The following is a 22,476-nucleotide window of genomic DNA, read 5'->3' on the forward strand; positions in this document are numbered from 1 at the left end:
TGAAGGGAACTAGGATATACACGTATTACTCTGTTTCACCGGAGAACATCACCGTCTTCATACCACCGTATCCCTCACGAGGCACACGGCGTCACAAGTTCACTACTTTGACTCCTTCGGACTCCGTCGACCTGTGCGCCTGCTACCCTGCGCAAGTACCCCCCACGCTCTACTCTAGAAGTCTTGTAAAGGGTCTCAAAGCACACGGCCATGTCGATGTCATCTTCCAGCCCCATTGTGGCGGAGTTGCACCTCAAGTTTGTCCACCAACTAGATGACAACACACAATGGAAGGCACAGCATCTGAAGATGAACGGTATCTACTGGGGGCTCAGTGCACTTGAGCTGCTGCATCGGTTGGACTATGAGCCGAAGGATGTTGTTCGTTTCGTGCTTTCGTGCTACAACACTGACGGTGGTTTTGGGGGCAATACCGATATGGACTCGCATCTTCTCCACACAATGTCCGCGGTGCAGTTGCTGTGCATGTTCGACGCTCTCGAGTGCATTGACGTCAAGCGGACAGCCCGGTGGATCGCGTCGATGCAACTGCCGGACGGCTCTTTTCAAGGGGATGTGTGGGGTGAAGTGGACACGCGCTTCTCGTACATCGCTCTCAGCTGCCTTCGCCTGCTAGGGCACTGCGACTACATCGATGTCGAGGCGGCTATTAACTTTGTCCTGCGGTGTCAAAACTGGGACGGTGGCTTCGGTGTTTCGCCCGGGGCGGAGAGCCACGCGGGGCAGATCTTCTGCTGTGTTGGTGCACTGTGCGTAGCAAACGCCCTTGATCGCATCGACAGGGATCGCGTGGCGGCTTGGCTGGCGATGCGGCAGCTTCCCTCTGGAGGTTTGAATGGTCGGCCGGAGAAGAAGGCGGACGTGTGCTACAGCTGGTGGGTGGTGTCCTCTCTCGCGGTTCTTGAGCGCACAAGCTGGATCGACAAGGAGGCTCTCTTTCAGTACATTCTCAACTGCCAGGACACTCAGGATGGCGGCTTCTCTGATAAGCCGGGCAACCAGGCGGATGTCTATCACACTTTCTTTGCCCTCTGCGGCCTTAGCCTTTTGGGGTTCGAGGGATACCAATTGAATCTCATCAACCCCGTGTACGCTCTCTCCTACGAGGTCTTGGATCGTTTAGGGATACAACCGGAACACGGCTCACAGGTTGGACGTCGCGCATCACAGTAGCGATGTCACGGATGTGACTGGTGAACACATCTTGAGCGCTGCTTCTCTCCTTTGAGTGCGTTTTCTTTTTTTTTTGTGGCGATGATGATTCGTCTGTGTTAAGGCGCGACTACGAAAGCGCGTGAAATCTTGGGTGCACCCGCATTTCGATCGGCGCCACGCCCAAAAAGCAGCCGACTACAAGAGTCGAAGGCATGTGTAGGGCCAAGGGGAGGGGGGGGGCATCTTCTGAAGTATATGGCCGATGTTAAAAATAGATGAGGCGCTCTCTGGTGGTCGAATGGATGCGATAGTGGCCATGTGCATTCACCAAGTTTGTGATGGTTCTCTTTCTCCGCTTTTTTTTTCCTGTGTGCCCCTGTTCACGTGGCGAGGACCGAGAGAGAGTGAATGAACGGCAGACTCACACCGCGTCAAGGTGTCACACACCTCTGCTATGACTTCCATCTTCAATTCTTCCAGTCTTGGCTCACACACACACGACCTTTCGCAAGTATGCATGAATTATATGTTTCATTCACCCTCCCAACAGAGACAGTCCCACCCACATATACACGCGGATACAAAGGGAAACGGTGTGAGATTACAACAACAAAACAACAACAACAACAACAAACCACCGTGAATGGGACCTCTACTGAGGACAGGAGAAGGTGAATCATGCATCATCACATGTATCATTAATGGGGAACAGTGATGCAAGCCTCAAGTACATGGTGGGCTCATGTAGACGGGGGTGAGGTCAGACAGCTAGATCAGAAAATGTTTCTTGCTCCTTCGCCCTCCCGCGGCTCACATTTTCATGGGAAGAACAAAGTTCCAGCTGAATGATCAACCCCTGCCGCTACGCAAACAACTTATCGCATCTTTCCCCGCTCCTCCTCCCCCTTCCCACCCCTTCTATTTGAAGTTGAAAAAAAGAAAAGAGGCAGGCTGCCGAAAAAAAAAAGACCGCTCGCGGCATTTGTAGCGCCATGCTGCGTAGGTTGTGCACGCCGAGATAACCTTCGTATTTTTTTAGCGCGCGTTTATCGAATGCGGCCTTGATGAGGGTGCTCCGGTCTATGCTCAGACATGCCTGTGCTCGTAGACACCGATGCATACGTCTTGATGTATCGAGTTTCTTCCTATTTCGTGTCGAGGTAAGCCGCAGCGAAAAGGGTAGAAGTGTTGGCTCGTTCGCTTTCGCCCTTTTTGACCAGGTGCGCAGCTTTGTTCGAGGGCGGTGTACGTGCGTGTAGTTGGTATGTAGTGCTTTGGTGACGCACGCCTGCAATGTTTTGCATTCCTTTTTTACCCCACCGTATTGCTTTCTCCACTGGCCCCTTCGACTGGGTCTCGCTACGGTGGAGAGTTGCCTCTGTTCCTGCTTATTCTGTAGCTTTGTCCTCTGAGTTGCGTGGCCGTCGATGTCTGCTTCTACTGCTTCCTCAGTTTACATGTTTTTTTTTTTGGTTCTCCTCTCATCACGGAAGAGAGAGGCAGCGGCAAAATAACGTCACTCTGGCGACTTCAAGCGAATGTCCGCGTCTGCGCAGCGTGTGCACACACAGGGGTATCCCCATCACCATCACCACCTGTAAGAAGGAACACGCTGGCAACAAGAGGGGGAAGATGTTGAGACCTGTCAAGCGGATAAGATGAATATCTGCTTGTGTTCACTTCAACAAGAGGGAGGGATTGGGGGTTGGAAAAACAATATACATATATATATATATATATTTACACGTATAAACCGGATTTGGCCCGGATTAGAGTCTTGTCCATGTTGTTCCTGCTGCCGCAGAGTCAGGAGAGGCCGAGTCCGGTACACCGGTCTTCACCCCGAAGGGCTGCTGTGACCTCCAAGCGCAGCGAAGACTCGGCGGAAGGGTGCACACCCGAATGTTGAGGAACACTAAAATGTACAGGCGGGGCCAGCTCACTCAGTCGCGCTCCGCTTATTCTCTTATCTCTTTGTGTTACCTCACCGCGGACTGAAGGACACACACACACACACACACACACGAAGCCACAGCCGAGGTGCGGAGATCCCCTACGGATTGTCTTTTTTTTTTTGATGCTGGATTATTGGAGCCAGTAGCACGTCGCTTCCAACTGGGCTATGTGGTACGTGCGACGGGAGCTGGGCAGTTGTCTGAGACGATGGGCGAAGCCGGTCCTCACGCCAAGTGCGGCAACTCCTTTCCTTTCCAGCTCCACGTCAGCTTTACAAGGCACTTCCGCGGTGATAGTCTCGCCTATTCGTCTCTCCAACACGTGTCATCTGTTGCACTCCATTTGCAATGAGCAGCAGCCAGAGACGGTGAGGCGAAGGCGAATACGGGGGGTGATTCACAAGATGGAGTCGTCCATAGTCGAAAGCTTCACGGCATCCACCGCGTCCTTGACAACTCCGCAGAGACACGACTTTATGCGTCGGTGGTTGCGGAGCTTGGCTGCTGTGGTGAAGTACCTCCCGCGCCAGGAGGCTTCTCTTTGCGCGCCTGGAGGCGTAGAGGCCGGCCGCTTCTCGCCGCGCTCATCGCGACGTGCACGCCATGACAAGGACGAAAGTGAGACTTGGTCAGGGGCCTCGCCGTACTTCTCTCTGGTGACTGGGGATCTTTTGTGTCTCTGTCTACGAGAGTGTGCAATGAATGACCCAAGAGCAGAGCCTGCTGTGTGGCGAGAGTTGCTGCTGTGTGCAGTGAGGTTGGAGCTAGGTGAGGTGGATGTGCTTCAGCACATAATTCACCTGCTCACGAATACGGATGTATGTCGTCATCAGACATGTTCGGAGCAGGTGGAGCTTCTTAACAACGTTTCACTCGCAGTAAAGCGTTGTAAGATCCCCCTGCCGCGCCTGGATCGCCTCCTGTGTGGCCTGCCTGCGGCGACGCTGAGTCCTCGCGAGAATCTTTTGATCCTCTCCGCTCTTCATCGCCTACAACACACGCACGCGGCCGACGTGGTCGCGTCTGTGTCACGGAGGGCTGCCAAACAGACTGATGAGTATAACATCAAAGATGTGATCTACGCACTGGAGGTCGCAGCACTGCTTCCGGGGTGTAATGAGGTCTTCGTTGCCGGTGTGCTAACGCGCGCCAGTGCACTGGCGCCAGACATGTCCCCGAAGCAGCTGGGTGCGGTGTGCAAGTACGTGGGGCTTCTCAACCCCTCCCGCCGGCAGAATACACTGGCGCACTCGTGTGGGCGAGAGCTGCGCGCGCTTCTGCCGCTGCTGGTAGAAGGGGCGGAGCGGTTGCTAGGCCAATTCCGTCTTCGCGAGGCCCGCTACGTTCTCCGCTGCTTCCGCGAACACAAGGTGCGTCATTCATTGATCTTCTCTCGCCTAACTGCCATTATGGAGGGCGACTAACAAGCAGCCCAACGGGAAGGGGGGGGGGGGTCAGCGACGGCGGATGTTTTTTTTAGCGTAGTGCTGGTTTTGCTCCCAGTGTCTAACGGCGCTACATCCGTGGCGGTGAAAGAATCCACAGGAATCAGAAGAGGAGTGTTGTTTGTTTTTGACTTTCTCTGTAATTATTGGGACGCCATCACGTGGGCATGGACTACTTTTGTAAGTTTGTCAATGAAACGCCCAATCCCAGCGGAGTAGGGCTGGGTGAGGAGGGAGCGAGTGAGGAGCGGTAGCCTTTCTCCACCAAACCAGTAAAGACTCCGAGAGCCAGGCGTGCCCCTTTTTTTTCCCCGAGCCTATTTCCTCGAACGTCATTGTGTTTCCTCTCCTCCCCCCCTCCCAACCTCCGTCCACACACGCGCCTTTTGCATGATCCCATTCACTTGCCATCTTTCTTCTTTCCCGCCTGTCTGCCCCCATTCGGACACGCTCGTGTCTCAGCACGTGTAAACACCTACTCGCAGTCGTTCGCACAGGTTTCGTCTGTGTGGATCGAGTTGAGACCCGCAGTCACCAAGACAGGCGCCCCTCCTCCTTCCTCCTCATCACTTCGCTGCCTCAGACAAACACCCGCGCTACACAAAAACACACAAAAAAAAAACAGAGGTGGGAGGCGTGCGCCTGCAAAAAAAAAAAATCGCCGCAGGGACTGCGCAAATGGAGAGCAATGCCCCTGTCCACGCCGAGTCAAGGGAGATGGATCCCCTTTTAGAGCGTTTGCAGAACAGTTACACGAGGCAAAAGCGTAGAGCTGCCGCGCAGACGCGCAGGCGGACGGAACACGAACTCAAGGCAGCCGCGGCGTACCACAGCGATCTGCCTGTAAATCTGGAGCTCCTCTCAGACGACACCGCCTGTCTCTTCGAGGAACTGCAACTGTTGTTGGAACCTCGCCATGGGCAGCGGAAGTCTATGAGTCGTGAGGTGGCATTGCTGCAGCGCATTCGAGTGCAGGTGAACCGTGAGATGCGCGCGTCTTTGTCGTGCATTGAGCAGGGCTACACATCCGGCTTCGAGAAGCTGCTTCACACAGCCGAGAAGAAGGAGCCGCCAGCGCCGCTGGCAAAAACATCAGCGCCCCTCTCGACCGCGGCACCTGCACGGAATAGTGAGCCGGGCGCGGCAGAATCGCCTGCGAAATCATCGACGAAGTTGTCACCCACCCCATCTCATCTCGCTTTGAGGGAGGTTTTTTCTGGTTTTATTAGTGTTATGGCGGAGTCGTTAGCGGTGCTGCTGCAGTGCGAGGTGGTGCGAGTATACCTTTACGACACGCATGCATGCTTACAGTGCGTCGCGCAATTCCCATACCGCGTCAAACGCGCTAACCCGATGCATTCGAACCATATTGCTATGATGGCAGCCCGTGAAGTTCACGATATCGTTTGTCAGGAGCGCTTGGCTGTCAACGGCTGGCTTTCCAGATCACAGAGCGCGAACTACAGCAGTGACACCGCCTCCGAAGACGGTGTCGAGGGCAAGACTGTCGTCACCGGGCTTGAAGATATTCGCACTTGTCTTCTTCTCCCCATTTTTTCTCCGCAAGGGGTGGGAAAAGCGTACGGAATGATTCACGCCGTCAACAAGCAGTGTCCGACCACTCTAGGCATCCCGGCAGATGCCTCAACAGAGGTCCCCCACCTCGGCTTCAATGCAGATGATGAGACGCTGGCTTCTAGTGTTGCTCGTGTGATCGGAACCGTCTGCAGTCGCTATCCTCCTGATTTTTTCTCCGTCTCAGGTGCCGGTGAGAAGTTTCGCCGTATGGCCTTTCCTGGCGATGCCGAGGTGTTGAGTCTCACGGCTCATCTGCCACCCGTGCTCCAAGACGAAGTAAAGGAAGCGGCTGAGGTGGCTCAGTTGGCGCTGACCTGCCTCACGCCTATCCTTGTGTATCGTGTTCCCATGGAGTCTCTCTACGAGAAGCGCCTCTCGGAGGGTAATGGGCAGCGGCGAAAGTTGAGTATAATGAGATCCCGCGAAGGCACGGTCTCATCGGTGGAGTTCAATCTGCGGTGCATGAATGAACTATGGGAAAAGAGTAGGGGTGATAATGTAGTGTTGCACACGCAATACCGCGTCCTGGAAGAGAAGGTCCATCGTACTCAACTTCTTCTGCGGAACATACTGGACGGGGTAGCCACCGCACGCGCCATGCCGCTTAGCACCGACGTCGCGCAGTACCTGCATAATCTCGAGATGTACGGTCGGAGCGAGAGGACGGAGCGCATGGCGGCCTACGTTTCAGAGCAGATGCTAGCCATCCCAGCCTCCACCACAAGCAAACTTGACAGCCCAGACCCGAGCGTCAAGACTCCCATCTCACAGCCGGCCAGCAGTGCGGAACGGTGCCACATGGGTGACAGTGAGTTACGGGCGTTGCAGCGTCACCACGCTCGCCTCAACACGGTGACACCCGCATCGTTGCACTTCGAGGGGCCCAGCGGCGTTCGCAGCTACACCACCGACCCAGTGCAGAAGCGGCAGCAGGTGCGCTTCATCGACGAGCTCTGTCGACTCGCGGAGAAGAAGACTCTGTCGCACCCGTCCGCGCGCAGAGAAAATGCTCGACGAAGCGCGCGTCCGAGTTCGCTCCCTGGTGTTTCTCATGGGGCACCGGCGAAGACCCCGATGTCGTCGATGAAGCGGAATCTGGGCGCATTTGAGGAGCGCCCTTTCAAGTTATGAGCGAGCGCGAGCCGTGAACAGATGACGTCCCCCTCCCCCTTCCCCCCTCCCTCCCTCTCGCCGAACATGCGTGGCAAGCACGGGCCTTTGTATATTAGATTATGTCTCGAATTGGAGGGAAGTTGAAGGTTTTGTCCCTACCGATAACGCAGGGACAAGAAGATGCAAAAATAACCAGGGCCCGGCCCATTCATGGTGTCATCGGATTGGTGTGTGATTATGTACATTAGAAAAACCGCATCTCCGCCAGCTGCGGTGTATTAACTGTGGGCCGTTGGGGGAGGAAGGGAGGGAGGGAGGGAAGTCGTAACTCCGACACAGTCCCGAAGGCGCACGTATGCCCGTGTGTGTGTGTGTGTGTGTGTAGGTGTGTGGGAGGGGTGGGGGGGACGGCGGGGAGGCGAGAGGCGGCTAGCACTGTAGCTGTTGCACCTAAAGACGAGCCTCCTGCACGGCATTTGTGCTGTGCAACCTTCACAACACATGTGCATATTAGAAAAAAAAAGTGCCCACAGTGAGGCCCAATACGGGCACTGCAATCTCCGTCTGCTTCACGTTTTTTTTTCTGTTGTTGTTCGGTAAAGTAGCCACAGATCTTTTCCACTATCCCATCCGAGACGAGACAGCAACGGCTCCTCGCTTCCTATCATCTCAAACCCTCGCCCCTCGTGAATCGCACAGTCGCTTCAGTGCCAAGTTATGATTCGGCAGCGTGTCTTGCTTTTGCTCTCATAAGTACTCCCACCGTGCGCCTCACCACGACCACCGGCCGTCCCCTTGTTTTGCGTGCTGCGCTTAGGCATATTGCATCACACCTCCTTGTATCGCTCAGTTCAACCACCTAATTACATCATGCCCCCCCCTCCCCCTCCCTCACACAGACACACACACACAAACCAACAAACCCCAATCACATCTCCTCATCGTGTGGTGCCTCTTACATTGCTGTCTGAGAGACTCCTACGCGTGTTGCAGCGTCGTGCATTGAACGACGTGTGCGTCCATCGCTGAGATATCGTCCCAAGTTTTCATTTTCGTTGATCGATTTCGCGCACTGACGTACATATTTTTTTTTCTCTGCTGAGGAGTAGGAGGACTTGGTGGGGGCGGTTGTGGTGGTGGTGGAGGGACAACGACGCATCCTCGTCCTTTTCGTTGTTGTTGTTTGGAGGAAAAAAAGAAAAACAAACAGGAAATAGCAACAACTCACAAAAATGTCGGGAGGACGTGACTGTTGAACGCCTGCGCATTCGGACCCTCTCTCCATTCAAGAGTTGTCACCCGCAGAGCACACACACACACGACGAGGCATACTCAGCGCTCATCAAAGGGATTCACGTGTGCAGATTTCTTATCGCACGGGTACACTTAGCCAGGTAAATACGCCAGCTTTGTGGCCAAAGGGGAGCTGAAAGGCTGTTCTTCCACTGTCCTGCACCCCCTCTTCTCTTGACCGTACTCGCATTCTGCTTTTAGCCCCCCCCCCCTTATCCCTTCCCATCCCTGTGGATATCCACAAGTACTACTCACGTTCCTCTTTCTTGACTTGTGCGTCGGTTCGCCTCCAATGGTGACGCTATTGAGCTCTCTCTCATACACACATACACACATACACACAGAGACACACACTATTCTCATTATTTTCTTGATCTCCCCCCCCCCTCCCCCCTTCGCCACACACGCTCTCTGTTTCGTCGATTAACCAGTCGTCAAACCACAGCTGCCACGAAGGAGGAGGAAAAAGAAAACAAAAGATGCGCTCGGGGTACGTGGGCATCTATAATCAAGGTAGCACGTGCTATCTAAACTCAGTTATACAGGCGTTGTACCACCTCCCAGTTTTTCGGACGCAGATATTCAATCTCCCGGATGTGGAAAAGGGCTCGGTCGCTCTTGCGCTACGGGATGTATTCGCGCAACTGGAGATGCGCAACCGTGACATCACTACGACAGAGCTGACAAAAGCATTTGGCTGGTCAGCACAGGAGGCGGCGGTGCAGCACGATGTTCATGAGCTGATGCAGCAGCTTTTCGACAGCCTCGAAACGACCCTCAAGGAGACGCCGCAGAAGGACATGATCCGTGACTTGTTTGGGGGCTCAATGATTTACCGATCCCGTGCCGTGGACGGGGCTGAATACCTTTCTGACCGCCTCGAGGACTTTTACGACGTTGAGCTGGTCGTTCAGAACAAGCAAAACATCGGGGAGTCACTTCGAGAGTTTTCGTCTGGGGAGCGTATAGAGGGCGTACTTATAGAGCTCACCTCTGGAGCCGATCCGACGCCCCACACGATTGAGCGTAGCCAGTACTTCCTTGACTGCCCCAAAGTGCTTTTAGTGCATCCCAATCGGGTTGCCTTTGACATGGAAACATATGAGCTAGTGACGTTACGCCATGTGTGGAGCTTCGATCCCAACCTATCGCTGACGAACTTCGTTGTAGACCATAACACACTGCACCTCGATATGGAAAGTCGAGAAAAATGGAAGGGGATTAGCCATCGCACCCATCTGGGCGCGAACTACAGCCTCCGTTCTATCCTGACACACGCCGGCGATGCCACCATCGGGCACTACTATGTATATGTGAACTTTGACGGGGAGTGGGTTCGCTTCAACGATGAAGTGGTGGAGTCGGCAACGGAGGAAGAGGTTCTGAAGTCCGCCTTTGGCGGACAGGCAATCCAATCGCGCTACCGTCTTTTCGATAATGAGCGCGCGTCACTTCTTGTCTACGTAAACGACGATATCAAGGATAGCCTGCTGGAGGAGACACCGCCGCCTAGCGCCATCGTGGAGTTGGGCCGCCATATACAGGAAGAGCGTACCAAGAAGCAGGAGACACGCAGGGTGAACTACTTTCTATGCGACCAGTCCGTGGTGGACGTTCTCGACGGCGTCTACGGCGCATCCAATAGGCTGCAGCGTGAGATGTCTGTGCATTTTCTGCCAGGTCAAGATGAGTGCGCCGCCCTCATCACTGCCGCGGCGAAGGAGCTGCAAGTGGCACCCGGGCAGATTCGCATCTTTGGCTGGTATGATGAGGGCCTTTTCCCATGGGCTGCTGCCAATTTTATCGGCCACCCGCACCACTCGCCCTTTTACTCTACCTTATTTGTTGATGTTCTTCCGGCAGCGGAGGCGGTTGACTACGCGGCGGAAGAGGATGCCGCGGCTCCCATGGCCGTGGCCGAACCGTTCATTGCGTTTCTCCGCAGGTGCGAATCAAGACACGACAGCAACGTTCCTGTCACCATCATCCGCTCTAGGGCCGAACTGAAAGCGCGACTGCCGCGCGACGCCATCGTCTACCGGTACCATTCTGAGCCCAAATGCCTGGACCCCGTCACCAGTGCTGACCGACTTTTGTGTGGTGCGAACCTAATTTACACGCACCACCGCTCCTACAAGGACGTAGTAAATGCCTATCTCAAACAGCGCCGACTGGTTCGCACCAAGGTCTTCCTCTACGACGACTACACCGGCAAGCAGACGGAGGTGTTCGAAATTCAAGTTCTGGAATCGACCTCGTATCCTGCTCTCCAGGCAGGACTATACGAGAAGATGATAGAGTCCAAGAAGGTTCTGCCTCTTCCGCCATCGCATGAGCACGTCGCATTTTTCAAGGGGAACGACAAGGCGAATTACGCCTTCGCGATGCCCATGGCGGCCTTTTCGATCCATTGGAATAAGTGCGATCACACCTTACGGGATGTGTGGGGCTTCGTGCAACGCGAACACAGAATTGTGATGACGATTCTTCCAATGCCACTCCAGAAGATCGACTTGAGAGTGTTGGTGACATACAACGGAGGTTACAGTGTTATGCCGCATGTGTACCTCCCAGTGAGGGACGGCAATGTTACGTTTCGCGAGCTCCTCGAGTTGTTGCTGCAGCAATTGGGATCCTGCCTCCCAGCCTGCGATGCTGCAGCTTACAGTGAGCAGCTGAACGGAAGGGGAAGATATTTGCGGCTTCTGCGAATCCGGCGCGGTGAATTGGTGGAGGTGGCTGAAGAACTCGACACTTCCATTAACCACGAGTCACACGACGAGATTGTGCTAGACAGGCTTACTCCTGCGCGTCCCGGGTTTGCACTCGTGAACGTACTCTTCTGTCGTCGCCGCTCTGGGGAGTACTACTTCGGTCTACCCACGAACATCAATGTGAACACCTCCTTTCAAGAGCAGGGCGATGTATTGCTGCGGCGCATCATCCAGAAGCTGAATTACCCCGACGAGGAGGAAGCAGTGAAGAAATGGATTCTTTGCGTAATGAACGTCAGGTCGCGCAAGACGCGCACCGCGAGTAAGAAGGAAGTGCTGGCAGATCTTCTCAGGGAGGTTGGAGGCGCGCCGTTCGTGTTCGTTGTCGACCGTCCGCTGTGCCTGCATCTGGACGGCGTGGAGGAGGAAAACCACCGGGTGGAGTCTATTGTTATAAAGTCCACATCGAAGACCGATCTCTCCGCGGTTTAGAGTCGCTGCTACGCTACCGCGCCTGCCTGCGTTTTATTTTCTGATAATGAAATCTCTCACTTCACGGAGAATGCCACCTGTTTTGGTTCGTGGATGATGCGTGAATACGCGGCTCTACAGCAGAGTACCTTTTTCTGCTCGCTAGGGATATATACATATATATATATATATATCTATATATATATACATTTGTCTGTGTGTCTCTGTGTGTGTGTGTGTGTGCGTGTGCACGCGCGTATATACATATACATAAAGTTCTCTCCCCACATTGTTTTGCGGCTGGGGTCTCATCATGTAGAGGCACGAGGGATGCTGTGCTGCTCATGTTCACTCGGTAAAATGGCGTAGGCAGTGATCTTTGTGTTTTTTTTCCAAGGTGAGGAGAGGAGCGGAGGTGGTGGTGGTGTTCCACCCCTCTCTGTCTCTCCTTCGCACCGGCCCACCCCCTCCCCACTTCCCGTCACCACGAGATGGGGGTAAAACATATATATCGCGGTGACAGATTCTTTGCGTCATCACTGTATTTGGTCTTGAGATTAACGAAGAACGTCAGGAGGCTGTTGGCAGAGCCGCCTCTATGCTGATGATGTTGGTGCGCAACGTCCATGTGTGGAGGCATTGTATTTTTATTTGGTATCGTTTACTCTGATTGGAAAAAAAAAAGAAACTCGCCCCAGTTTCCCAATGTCAGGCAGTCTAATCGCTTCTCCCCCTTGACGATTTCTTGTGGATAGATGTTGGCAGTGCTTTAGAGCTAAGTGTCAAAAGTGGCACTAGGTAGGGTTGGGGAGGAAAGAGGGGGGGGGGAGGGCGAGGGGTGACATGGGCTCCTGTGGTCACGGTGCGCTGATGATTCCTGGGAAAAGCGAGAAAAAAAAAACGTCTCCTCCCCCCTGCGCGCGCGTGTGTGTGTGTGTGTGTGTGTGCATGTTGTGTTGCTTTGTGTGCACGCGCGGGGTCTGGAGCCGCGTGTGTTCTCCCTTTTCCTTCATTGGACTTCCTTTTTGTATTTTCCGTTGGCTCGACTCTCAAGCACGCTCGTCTTATATTCGAACGTGAGGTTACTTTTTACTGAGATGAACTCTAACCTTACCACGACAGCATCCGAGACGACGACGGAGTTGCGAAGTGTTCATAATGTGCGCCATGGCGATAGGAGCGGGGGTGGGAGGAGGGAGGGGGGTGGGGGGGGGGAGGGACTCTGGCCACTGGAAGGGGTAGGATCGTTTCTCAGGTTTGTCGCTCATGTCTCTGTATACAACGGATTTGGTAACACTCGTTTCAACCCATGTCGAACTTTTCCGTTCTCGCTCTTCGTTTTTGTGCTGGCCACTTGCGGTGCAGAACACCCCAGGGCACGATTGAGCATCGCCTTTGCTGGCTTCCAAGGCTGATCTCACTCCTGTTTTCGCTCCTCGGTTTCTTTGGAGGACCACTACATCCACACCTATCCTTTTCTTTCATCGAGAAAATCACTATACCTCCTGCGAAGCGCTTGTCTGGTCTCGTCGAGGATGCCCCCAAAGGCCAAAGCCGAGGAGCCGAAGCCCAAGTCAAAGAAAGCGCTGGCTTTGAAGGCAGCAATCGACCAGTCCACAAAAGAGGCGCAGCTAACATTCAAGCAGCATGAGCAACTCCGTACGAAGGCGGATCATGTCGAGAAGGGCCACTGCGAACAAATCCTACTCGAGGAGACTGTAGCCCGGTCGCGGCTCAAAGAAGAGAAGAAGCGGTATTGTGCCGCCGTGGCGGAGCTGCAGACAGAGGAAAGGTTCACCTACGCTACGTACCTCAAGCACGAGCAATGGGAGCACATATCGGAAGCGTCGCGATTGCCGAACGTGCACAGTGAGGCTGACATCAATGATTTTCTAAGCAGCTGGAAGAGCCGACAAGTGGAGAACGATTTATTCAGGCCCGACACCGTCGTGATTGCCTCTCGCATGCAGGACAACACAGAGGGCAGAAAGCTGCTATTTATTCGCGGGGAGCAGGGGTTGCCACCCCAGAAGCGTCAAGCGTCCGTGAGGGAGGAGCTTCTGCAGTGCTACGATGCGTACGAGCTGGCCGAGGCGATCAAGGATGCCCGGGACAGCTGTAGCTCCTTAGGTACCTCAGCGGCGTCTCAGAAGGGCGGCACATCGATTGCCGTATTAGAGGAGGTATACCGCCAACTCCGCTCAACGTTCGATGTTGTGTCTACGAACGTGTTGCGCTTTTATGATCAGATCATCGATGGCGCAGACGGTGAAACCATCATGCATACAGTGACCAATACGAACCCAGTGATCAAGTTTGGGCTGTGGGTGAAAACAAAAGACGTGACACGCAGCTTCACGTACCTTGCTTTCCCAGACATCGAGGTGCGCCTCGACCCGAGGGCGAACTCGGTACCCAAGCTGCCTAAAATGTTGGGTCTAAGCAAAGAGAATATTGCGGTTCGCGCAGTGCAGCTGGCCTTTGATCCGTACTCCTGCTACGTGTCACATCGTAGCCAATACTACGCGCTCGACTGCACGATCAAAATCGATCTACTCGTTTTCGAAGAGCGACCGCGGTTTAGCGGAGATTGGCTACTGCGCGAGGAGACACCTGAGGCGCACAGGCTTCATGTGGAGGAGTACCCGCCGAGATCCTCCGAAGCCCGCCTCGAGGACCCGGCTCTGCGCATCTCGTTCGAGGTTCCACGTTCCATTGTGATTCGCCAACCAAGCCTCTTCATCGGCCGGTGGTGCGAAGACACACACGAGTGGGAGCCGTGCAGCGGGGCAACTCTCAATGCGTCATTTGGCGCCACTGCGCGTGTCTCAGACAACCCGCGGCGTGCCACCTTCACCACCTCCGAGCTGGCCCAGTTTGCTGTTCTCCACGAAACCGTGTACGATGTCATTTACGAAAGCTGGAGCATTAAACCCTTCGATGGAAGCCGTATTCTCTTCACGTTGGAGGGCTGTCATCGAGGCGATGCAACAGATCGCGAGTTCCGGTTTCTGTTTGAGGATGCCAAGTGCCGGCTCCTGTCTCCGGAGGACGAAGAGCTGGAGGCACTGCGTACCACAAGCTGGACCCCAGCAGCGCTGCTGCGAAAACTGAAACAAACCGGATTTAACTTTTTGGTTCATGATGAGGAGGCACGCTTCTTGGAGAATGTCATTCCCAAATCTTGTCAGCTTGAGGAGAAGGCATACGCAGACCTGGCGCAGTTCAGTCAGTACTTCACGATTGCCAATTCGAAACATAACAAGTACGGTGAAGACGCTGATATGGCGCTATTCCGCGTCTCAAAGCGGTGGCTGCGTCCCGAGGAAGAGGATGACACTTTTGACATACCCACGTCTCCGGATATGTGGCACTCAGTGCGCTACCGTGCTGACGACTGCGCGCTTGCGTGCTTTACTGAGGAGAGCGAGGTGACGAACTTGAACATCCTTGAAGGCGCCGACACACACTATAACCTCTACGGCCTTCTCATGGCGGTGGAGGGGGAGGACGCATTACGTGGGCAACTCCTCAACACAAACTGCCTGCTTCGGCGGTGCGTTCTAGAGTTCCTGCAGCTTGTCCGTCCGCTGACATGGGGTTGAGCGTTGCAAGAGTAAAAAGGGGGAGGAGGTAAGCGCAGCAGTTATCACTGCAGCAGGAGGTGTATTTTTTTTTTTTTTGGTGGGGGCGGTGAATGGATGGGGGGCCACCGCGACGTCAAGGTGATGGCGCAGGGACAATGTGAAAACGCTGGTCTTCACCTCTGCTCTCTTCCTCTGATGTCTCCGCAGCGACGTGATCGTGCAGTGTAGATAGATGCACTGCTCTTCTTTTTTTTTCCTGTAGCCTTTGCCACCCGTGGCTGACCTGCGTGCATGTAAACTAGCACTTGTGTTTTTGGGAGGGATGGCCCCTTCATCGTTGACCAGCGACATTCGCTGATATCGCCAAGCAGATGGTCAAACAACAACAACAAAAAAGCTTCTACCGCACCTGCCCTCCACTGAGGCCGCAGATGTGGTGGTGCGGTGGCACGTCGTATTTCGATTTCCTTGATGTACTCCTGCTGGCCCCCACCCGATGCCTCACATTTCATGGAGTGCGACAAAATAAGGGGTCCTGCGGAAAAAAAAAGAGAAAGAGACATTGCGCCCCACAAAGAAGCTGAGGAGGGCATGGCAATCGGGGAACAACGAAGAAATGCGGCCAGCGCTTCGGATGGAGCTGTGACACATCCGACTGGCAGTTGGTGTGTTGGAAGAAAGCTGGTGCGTGTGTTTCTCTCACACACGCGCTCTTGGCCTTTATGACTCCCATTGTTTACCTCGCTCACTCTTGCCCGTGCTTTTTGCATGCTTCTCTCCCACCTGGTATACACACACACACACACACACATATATATATATGTATATGTGTATGTGCTTCACTTGACGCTTCGTGTGGTGTGCCTGTGGGTGCCGTGTACATCTTTTTTTTTCCATTTGTGTCTGTCTGCGTGCGTGTCGATGAGCATCTTTTCATCATCGGCGCTATTCTCATCTTTTGTGTCCGAATCATAGAGAGAAAGGTGCGCAAATTGAAAGAAAATAACAAACACCCTCTTCCATCCCCTCCATCCCCACCCGCCGGGCAACTTTGCCCAACGTAGTGCAACGCCAGGGGAGTTGAGAAGGCACGGAGTGCGCCATGCTGGTGTTGTAGTACACGCGGATTTTCCTTCTCAGGCAACTAAATATATATATATATATATTTGCACGACACGTGGTGATTCTCAGTGGTGAGCAATTCCTTTGTATCCGGGCCTGCACGTTCTGCTCCCTCGGCTGTGTCTTTTTTTTTCCCCAAAGTCACCGGTCGTATCCTTCTGCCACTCTCCTTAGTGTGCAAGTTTTTCATTTGTGTCTGTGTCTGTGCGTGTGTGGATTCGGGGCGGACGAGCTCGTCCTATTTTGTTACACCCTCAAGTGCAGAGATCGAGTCGTCGTCCCGGTCTGCCATTTGCTTTGGCTTCTGTGGCCGCCATGCTCCGTCACAGCGTAGTTCGTCGTGTGTACGAGCGTTTTGAGGGCCATGTGTCCGGTGACAAGGGCCATATGACGCTGCAGCAGGCGTGCACCATCTTTGGCTACCAGCTGAATGAGGAGTGGACCAAGAGCGATATTAAGAAACGATTCCAGAAACTGGCGCTGCGCTTTCATCCGGACAACGGCGGCACAGGTGAGCAGTTCCAGACTCTCAAGGAGGCACAACTGCTGCTGCTGTCGCATCGTCGTGACCGTGGCAATGACAAAGATTCAAAAGGAGAAAATACGAAGGGTGGTGTCGGTGGGGTGAACTTTCGGCGCATGAACTACGATAATCTCACCAACACGATTCATCGGCAGACGGCGGACAATCCCGAATATCGCTCCTTTGGCCTGCAGGACTTTGCCATTTTTCTCGTCTTCATCACGACGGCGGGGCTGTACTACTTTTACAGGACGTACACCACCCAAATACAGGTACTCCGGAGCCGATGGAGTTATTCCGAAGACAAGATTCGTGCAGATTATGAGGGAAAATCGCCGCGTGAGGGTTTGTGGCATCCATGGATGACGGACGTCGAGACGCGAGACCGCATGGACGACATTGCTATTCTTCAGGGCAGCGTGAAACAAGAACTCATTGATGAGAAGCGAAGGGACGCCCCACTAGTGTACACACCGTGGCAGTCCGGTGGGCCGTTTGCGCGCCACAAGACCCCCGCCAGAGCCCCACAGACGGCACAAGATGCGCATGCAGTTAGCGGCACCGCATCTCCGCAAGTGGGTTAAGAGTTTAAGTCGTACCTGAGAAAGGCGGCGTTGCACGTGTCCCTCTCGCGGGAAAAGCGAGGCTCAATAGGTGTGCGTGTGGGGTCTACAGAGCATCACCTGGCAGACGGAGCAGCAAAGAGGAGGATGAGAAGCACTTTTATTAGGATTCGTGTGTGGGTCCCCCCCCTCCCCCCTACTGGTGTCGTAACAACAGCACAGAGAACACCCATCCATAGTAGTGCTGCAAGAGACTCGGCTCTATTCTCAGAGTCGCGGCCTTGATGATTTCGTGCCCGTGGGATGGCTCACCTTCCATCGTAAGCATGGCCTCTACCCCACCTTGGGGCCCTTCTCAGTGGCTCTTGAGCGTTCTCTCTTTTTTTTACCTGTTTGCCTCCCGCTGTTGCCCGCTGGGGTTTTCTTGCTGAGGTTTCTTATCTTTATGGAGTCTGCTTCTGAGTGGAAGGGCGAAGGTGAGCGGTGGCGTGGAGGTGCGTGGCAAGGGTGGGAGGAGGAAGGAACGCAGCGAGGGAAGTATCCTCTGCTTAGTTGTTTTTAGTCTAGTTACACTGCTTCATACCGAGCAGCGGTAGGCGTGCCGTGCTCGTGGCGCGCACATTGTCTTACTTCTGCTCGGCCCGCGGGACGTGTCTTTGGGCACCTGCCACCCACCGCCTTGTCCTCCCTCTTTCTTTTTTCTGCGCGGCTTTTCCTCTGGTCCAGGTGATTAGCCTGCCTACAGAGACAAACAAAATGAGGTGCTCCTGCACTATGGGCCACCGCTCGCCAGATACAACACTTTTCGATGATTCTTTGGCTTCTCTGCAAGACATGCGCCTCTTTTACTCGAAGGGTTCGGGCAGAGGTTTTGAGCGGTAATGGCGGTGGTGGACGTATAGCTGTGTCCGCTCTCATCATCACTTGCCGTCTCTCTCAGCCTACTAGATTCAAGCAGTGAGGCAGCTTATCATCATTAGGCCGGACAGCAGTGTGGAGCACGCCGCTTAGATGCGGCGTGCTTGTGTGTGTGTGTGGGGTTTTCCCCCGCTCTCCGCACAGTCGCCCTGCAAAATCTCTCTCTCTCGATTCTCTATGCACCCAGAGGGAGTGCGCACGCTTTCATGGCTCCGTGCTGGGCGTGGACTAGAACGATATCCCTTTTGTGCGACCTGCTTTTTTTTTTCGAATGAGTGTAACCGCATGCGTGTGCAGGTCGGATAAAGCGACCGCAGCACAATATCCTTCATCTCGTAGAATTGCACCTCGCCAACACTGACTGACCTCCGATGAGGTCTTCAACTGATCAAAGTGAAAACACCACTGGTGCACCTACCACCGACGATGCCGCTGCTAAGCTCCCCAGCTCAACGACGGCTACAGTCCCCACCGAAGAGGTGGCACAGCTGAAGCGACAACTGCACGACTGCCAAGAAAAGTTCGAATTATGGAAGGTGAAGGCGAAGGCAGGGGTGGACCAGATGCGTAGTCAAATTGTTGACATCACGCGCGCGCTGAACGAATCAAAGCAGCAGTGCGCGCACTTGGCAGCGCTTGCCTACAACGCGGATGCGCCCACATCTGTGTACGTGTCACAAAGTCAAAACCTCATGTACGCTCATGCCATGGCTGCTGCGTGCTTGCTGGTGGACGCTGTCTCGGCCCCCGACACCGGTGGTGGCCAAGAGCCGTGCGATGGTTCAGCAGCAACAAACCTATCCAGCAGTCGACATATACAGCGCACAAACCCACACCTCTTGCAAAAGACGATCGAGGATCAGTCTAATCGACTGAAGGAAGTGCGCCGCGCACTGCAGCAATTGACGAATGAACTGCAGCAACGTACGGAGGCCCTGCGCCAACAAGACGATAACGTCGCTGCTCTGAGGCGTCAGCTCGCTGCGTTGGAGGCATGCAAGACGTCGCTCGAACAGCAACTTGCGAACGCACCCGACGCTGAGCAGTGGAGGCAAGCGCAAGAGGACCTCGACCAGCAGCTCGTGCGTATGCAGCTGGAGTATGAGGGTCGAGAAAGCCAGCTCATTCTCCAGCACAGCACCGAGTTGCAGGCTCTAAACGCCGCACACGAGCAGGAGATAAGGGAAATGGAGCGAGAGAGGAACGAGGCGGTGGCCCAGGCGCTCCGTAATTGCTCGGGCTACATCGCAGATAAACCGGCAGGTCGAAGCGCGCCCCTATCGAGGGAATCCGATGGCAACCACAACGGAAAGGCCGACGACGACGCTTACATTGACCTCCTCAACGATTACAAAAGGATAAAGATGCGATGTGCCGCCGTAGTGAAGGAGCGAGACCACATGGAGACTCAACAGAAGGCGTTTGTGCGTGAGCTTCGAGGACTTTTGAGCTGCACTGCACGCTCACTTCCAGCCTCGAAGGGGAATAGTGCGGCCAACACCGGCACCACCGATGCGGATCGGATCGGACTCGCTGTGGAATGGGACTCCCTTTCCGACACTGCCACCATGGAAGATGTGACGCGTCACCTATGTGAGCAGAGGCTGAGATTCAAGGGGATTCAAGAGGAGCTGGCGCGCACTCATCAGGAAGTGACACAGCTGCGGCGACTTAATGCCGGTCACTCTGCAGATGGTCTCAGCGCGCAACAAGTGCAGTATCTGCGATCTGTCGTGGTACAACTTCTCTGTTCGCTCAGCGATGTAAATGTGGTGCGACACATGCTACCTGTGCTGTGTATGTTACTTAAGTTCTCAGATGGGGAGCTGAAGGCCATCACCAACGCACTGCCGCACTCCACAGGCAACCGCTGAGTTGAGGGCAGTCTGAGCACTGCCTCGCTCGAGTAGGATGATATTGCAGCTTCGTTACGCACGCTTCGTAGAATCCTTCAAGGGCATCCCAGCAGGACATGTGTGTTCCGCTCTCTCTCTCTCCTATCTGGTATGAGGGCAAGCTCGGTGCACTGCTGAAGAAGTCGGCGCTGTGATGTGCCCTATCCTACCCTGCAGTGGAGCTAGATTGCCCGCGTACACGCACTTCCTTTTTTTTCCCCGGTCTTCGTCGTTAGGCGTAGTGTTCGTTACGAAGCAAAAGCTCTTCTTCTCGCCCCCCCCCCGCCCCCTCCCTCCCGCCTCCCCCTTCTCCCTCAAGTGCACCACACAGACGGTGGACCGTGCGGGAAGGCGGTGAGGGGAAGGAGATGCAAAAAGGCGGCGGACCGCTTCTCTCTCCGTGTGTGTGTGTGTGTGTGTCGGGGAGGGTGGGGGGGGGGGTAGGCAGGTGGTGGGACTTTGACGGGCACGGTAACGTGGTTGCGTTACGCTTGTCGCAACACTGCCACGACGCACCTTGCTACGCCCCTTTTTTTTCTTTCCCCGCATCGCACATTCGCAGCAGATGATTCTTTATGTAGCCTGCTTCTTCCACCCTACTCTATCTTGTTTTGCATCCTGCGCTTCATTGACACACACACACACACACACACACTGTTCTCCGTTTCGCCTACAATCTGGTGCTCATTCGCCCGACTCCTGTTCGTCAAACAGCTAAGCTTTGGTGTAGAGGAGAGAAGGGGGTCTGGCATCGATTTGTGCTTCAGCCGCCAAAGAAAGCGCCGCCGCCCAGGAATGTGGTGTGACGTCGTTCTAATCAAACTTCTTTTCTTGTCGAGATCATCGCCGGCACTATTCTTTTGTTGTTGATTGGAACACACATTTTAGTTCGCCCCACGCGAGTCTTCCTCGATCCCCCTCGCCCCCCCCCCCCCCGCTGTCCACAATGGCGTCGTGGAGGGAGCGGATTTCTGCTGCGCTTTTCTTCAGTGACCCCGAAGAGGCGCTCAAGGCGGAAAAGGCGCGAAACGCCGAGGCGATGGTGAAGGCATCAGAACTGCGCCTGCAGCACAATGAAAAGGAGCGAGACTTGAAGGAGAAAATGTTGCAGCTAGACAACCGCGTGAAGGCACAGCGAGAGGGCTACGCTCGCCAGGCCGCCCCAATGTTGAAGGAGTTCGATGACATAGCCATTTCGCAGCACTATTACCAGGAGGTGGGAAACACCATGACCGCTCAGGAGGGGTTTGTGGATCAGATGGCGCATCGAGAACTGCAGCAATTTGGCTACGTAAGCAAGAAAATTATTTCGGTTGGTTTGAAGTTCGAGGCTCTCCGCCGACAGATGCGGTCAGGGCAGCCTTTTCAGCGAGAGCTCAGGGCGGCTCTTGATGATGCGGAGAGTGAGGACCTCAACATCATCTCAGTGCCGCTTTGTGCGTTTGCAGACCGTGGCGTCCCGACGCCGACGCTTATTCGCGCCGCTGCTTTCGATCTTGCCCGCTCCATTGAGGAGACTGGCAAAGCACCCGTGCAGCAGCCAGTGCTGGGCTGGATGGACCTTCTCAAGTTCCGTACCGCCTTTAGCCCCGCAACGGTGGATCAGAACGAAGTCCGCGCTCGCCGCACTGCGGCGCAGTTCACGCGCTATATTGAGCAAAACGAATTCGCGAGTGCGCTGGCGCTGGCGGAAGAGGTGGACACGTGGACTTGCAATGAGCGTGATGCCTCACTGGAGTACTTCAACCATTCCTACAAGAGCTTCCGGCATGTTGCTCTCCCCGCTATCACAGCAGAGATATTCCTTGCGTACGCTGCCGCCTCCCTCAACGCGTCACGGTTCGCATGTGTCGAGCACATGCTCAAGGAGTGAAATAAAGTGTCGGTCAAGAATGACACGACAAGAAAAAAAGGAGCAGCTGGATGCGCGGCGTGCTCTTGTGGCGCGACAGGCTCCGTACCCTCGTCCTCTGCGCTCCTCCTCCTCTTTTTCGTTTTTTTTTGAACTCTCTCTGGTCTCGACGCTGTTACGCGCAAACATTGACTTTGCTAAATCGGAGAGAGTTCTTTCTTGCCTGCACGTGTGTGGGGGCGAGTGCACTTTGGTCGTGCGAAAGCGGTGC

At 54.6% G+C, this 22,476-nt stretch overlaps 8 protein-coding genes across 8 annotated transcripts; all 8 read left to right on the plus strand.

Annotated features, from left to right (window-relative positions):
- Positions 1-210: 210 nt before the first annotated feature.
- JKF63_01970 (uncharacterized protein) lies at positions 211-1,194 on the plus strand (the record flags this gene model as incomplete). The annotated part of the gene is made up of 1 exon (XM_067898013.1): positions 211-1,194. One exon carries the CDS (start codon positions 211-213, stop codon positions 1,192-1,194), a length of 984 nt encoding a protein of 327 aa, XP_067754170.1.
- A 2,104-nt stretch (positions 1,195-3,298) lies between these two features.
- On the plus strand, positions 3,299-4,555 carry JKF63_01971 (uncharacterized protein; the record flags this gene model as incomplete). Its single annotated transcript, XM_067898014.1, has 1 exon — positions 3,299-4,555. The coding sequence occupies one exon, from the start codon at positions 3,299-3,301 to the stop codon at positions 4,553-4,555; it is 1,257 nt and encodes a 418-aa protein (XP_067754171.1).
- A 699-nt stretch (positions 4,556-5,254) lies between these two features.
- On the plus strand, positions 5,255-7,285 carry JKF63_01972 (uncharacterized protein; the record flags this gene model as incomplete). The annotated part of the gene is made up of 1 exon (XM_067898015.1): positions 5,255-7,285. One exon carries the CDS (start codon positions 5,255-5,257, stop codon positions 7,283-7,285), a length of 2,031 nt encoding a protein of 676 aa, XP_067754172.1.
- Positions 7,286-9,039: 1,754 nt separating this feature from the next.
- JKF63_01973 (uncharacterized protein) lies at positions 9,040-11,766 on the plus strand (the record flags this gene model as incomplete). Its single annotated transcript, XM_067898016.1, has 1 exon — positions 9,040-11,766. The coding sequence occupies one exon, from the start codon at positions 9,040-9,042 to the stop codon at positions 11,764-11,766; it is 2,727 nt and encodes a 908-aa protein (XP_067754173.1).
- A 1,514-nt stretch (positions 11,767-13,280) lies between these two features.
- Positions 13,281-15,350, plus strand: JKF63_01974 (uncharacterized protein; the record flags this gene model as incomplete). The annotated part of the gene is made up of 1 exon (XM_067898017.1): positions 13,281-15,350. The coding sequence occupies one exon, from the start codon at positions 13,281-13,283 to the stop codon at positions 15,348-15,350; it is 2,070 nt and encodes a 689-aa protein (XP_067754174.1).
- A 1,419-nt stretch (positions 15,351-16,769) lies between these two features.
- JKF63_01975 (uncharacterized protein) lies at positions 16,770-17,561 on the plus strand (the record flags this gene model as incomplete). The annotated part of the gene is made up of 1 exon (XM_067898018.1): positions 16,770-17,561. The coding sequence occupies one exon, from the start codon at positions 16,770-16,772 to the stop codon at positions 17,559-17,561; it is 792 nt and encodes a 263-aa protein (XP_067754175.1).
- A 1,268-nt stretch (positions 17,562-18,829) lies between these two features.
- Positions 18,830-20,332, plus strand: JKF63_01976 (uncharacterized protein; the record flags this gene model as incomplete). Its single annotated transcript, XM_067898019.1, has 1 exon — positions 18,830-20,332. The coding sequence occupies one exon, from the start codon at positions 18,830-18,832 to the stop codon at positions 20,330-20,332; it is 1,503 nt and encodes a 500-aa protein (XP_067754176.1).
- Positions 20,333-21,299: 967 nt separating this feature from the next.
- JKF63_01977 (uncharacterized protein) lies at positions 21,300-22,226 on the plus strand (the record flags this gene model as incomplete). Its single annotated transcript, XM_067898020.1, has 1 exon — positions 21,300-22,226. The coding sequence occupies one exon, from the start codon at positions 21,300-21,302 to the stop codon at positions 22,224-22,226; it is 927 nt and encodes a 308-aa protein (XP_067754177.1).
- Positions 22,227-22,476: the final 250 nt, after the last annotated feature.

This window comes from Porcisia hertigi, chromosome 34, assembly GCF_017918235.1.
Source record: "Porcisia hertigi strain C119 chromosome 34, whole genome shotgun sequence".
Lineage (NCBI taxonomy): Eukaryota > Euglenozoa > Kinetoplastea > Trypanosomatida > Trypanosomatidae > Porcisia > Porcisia hertigi.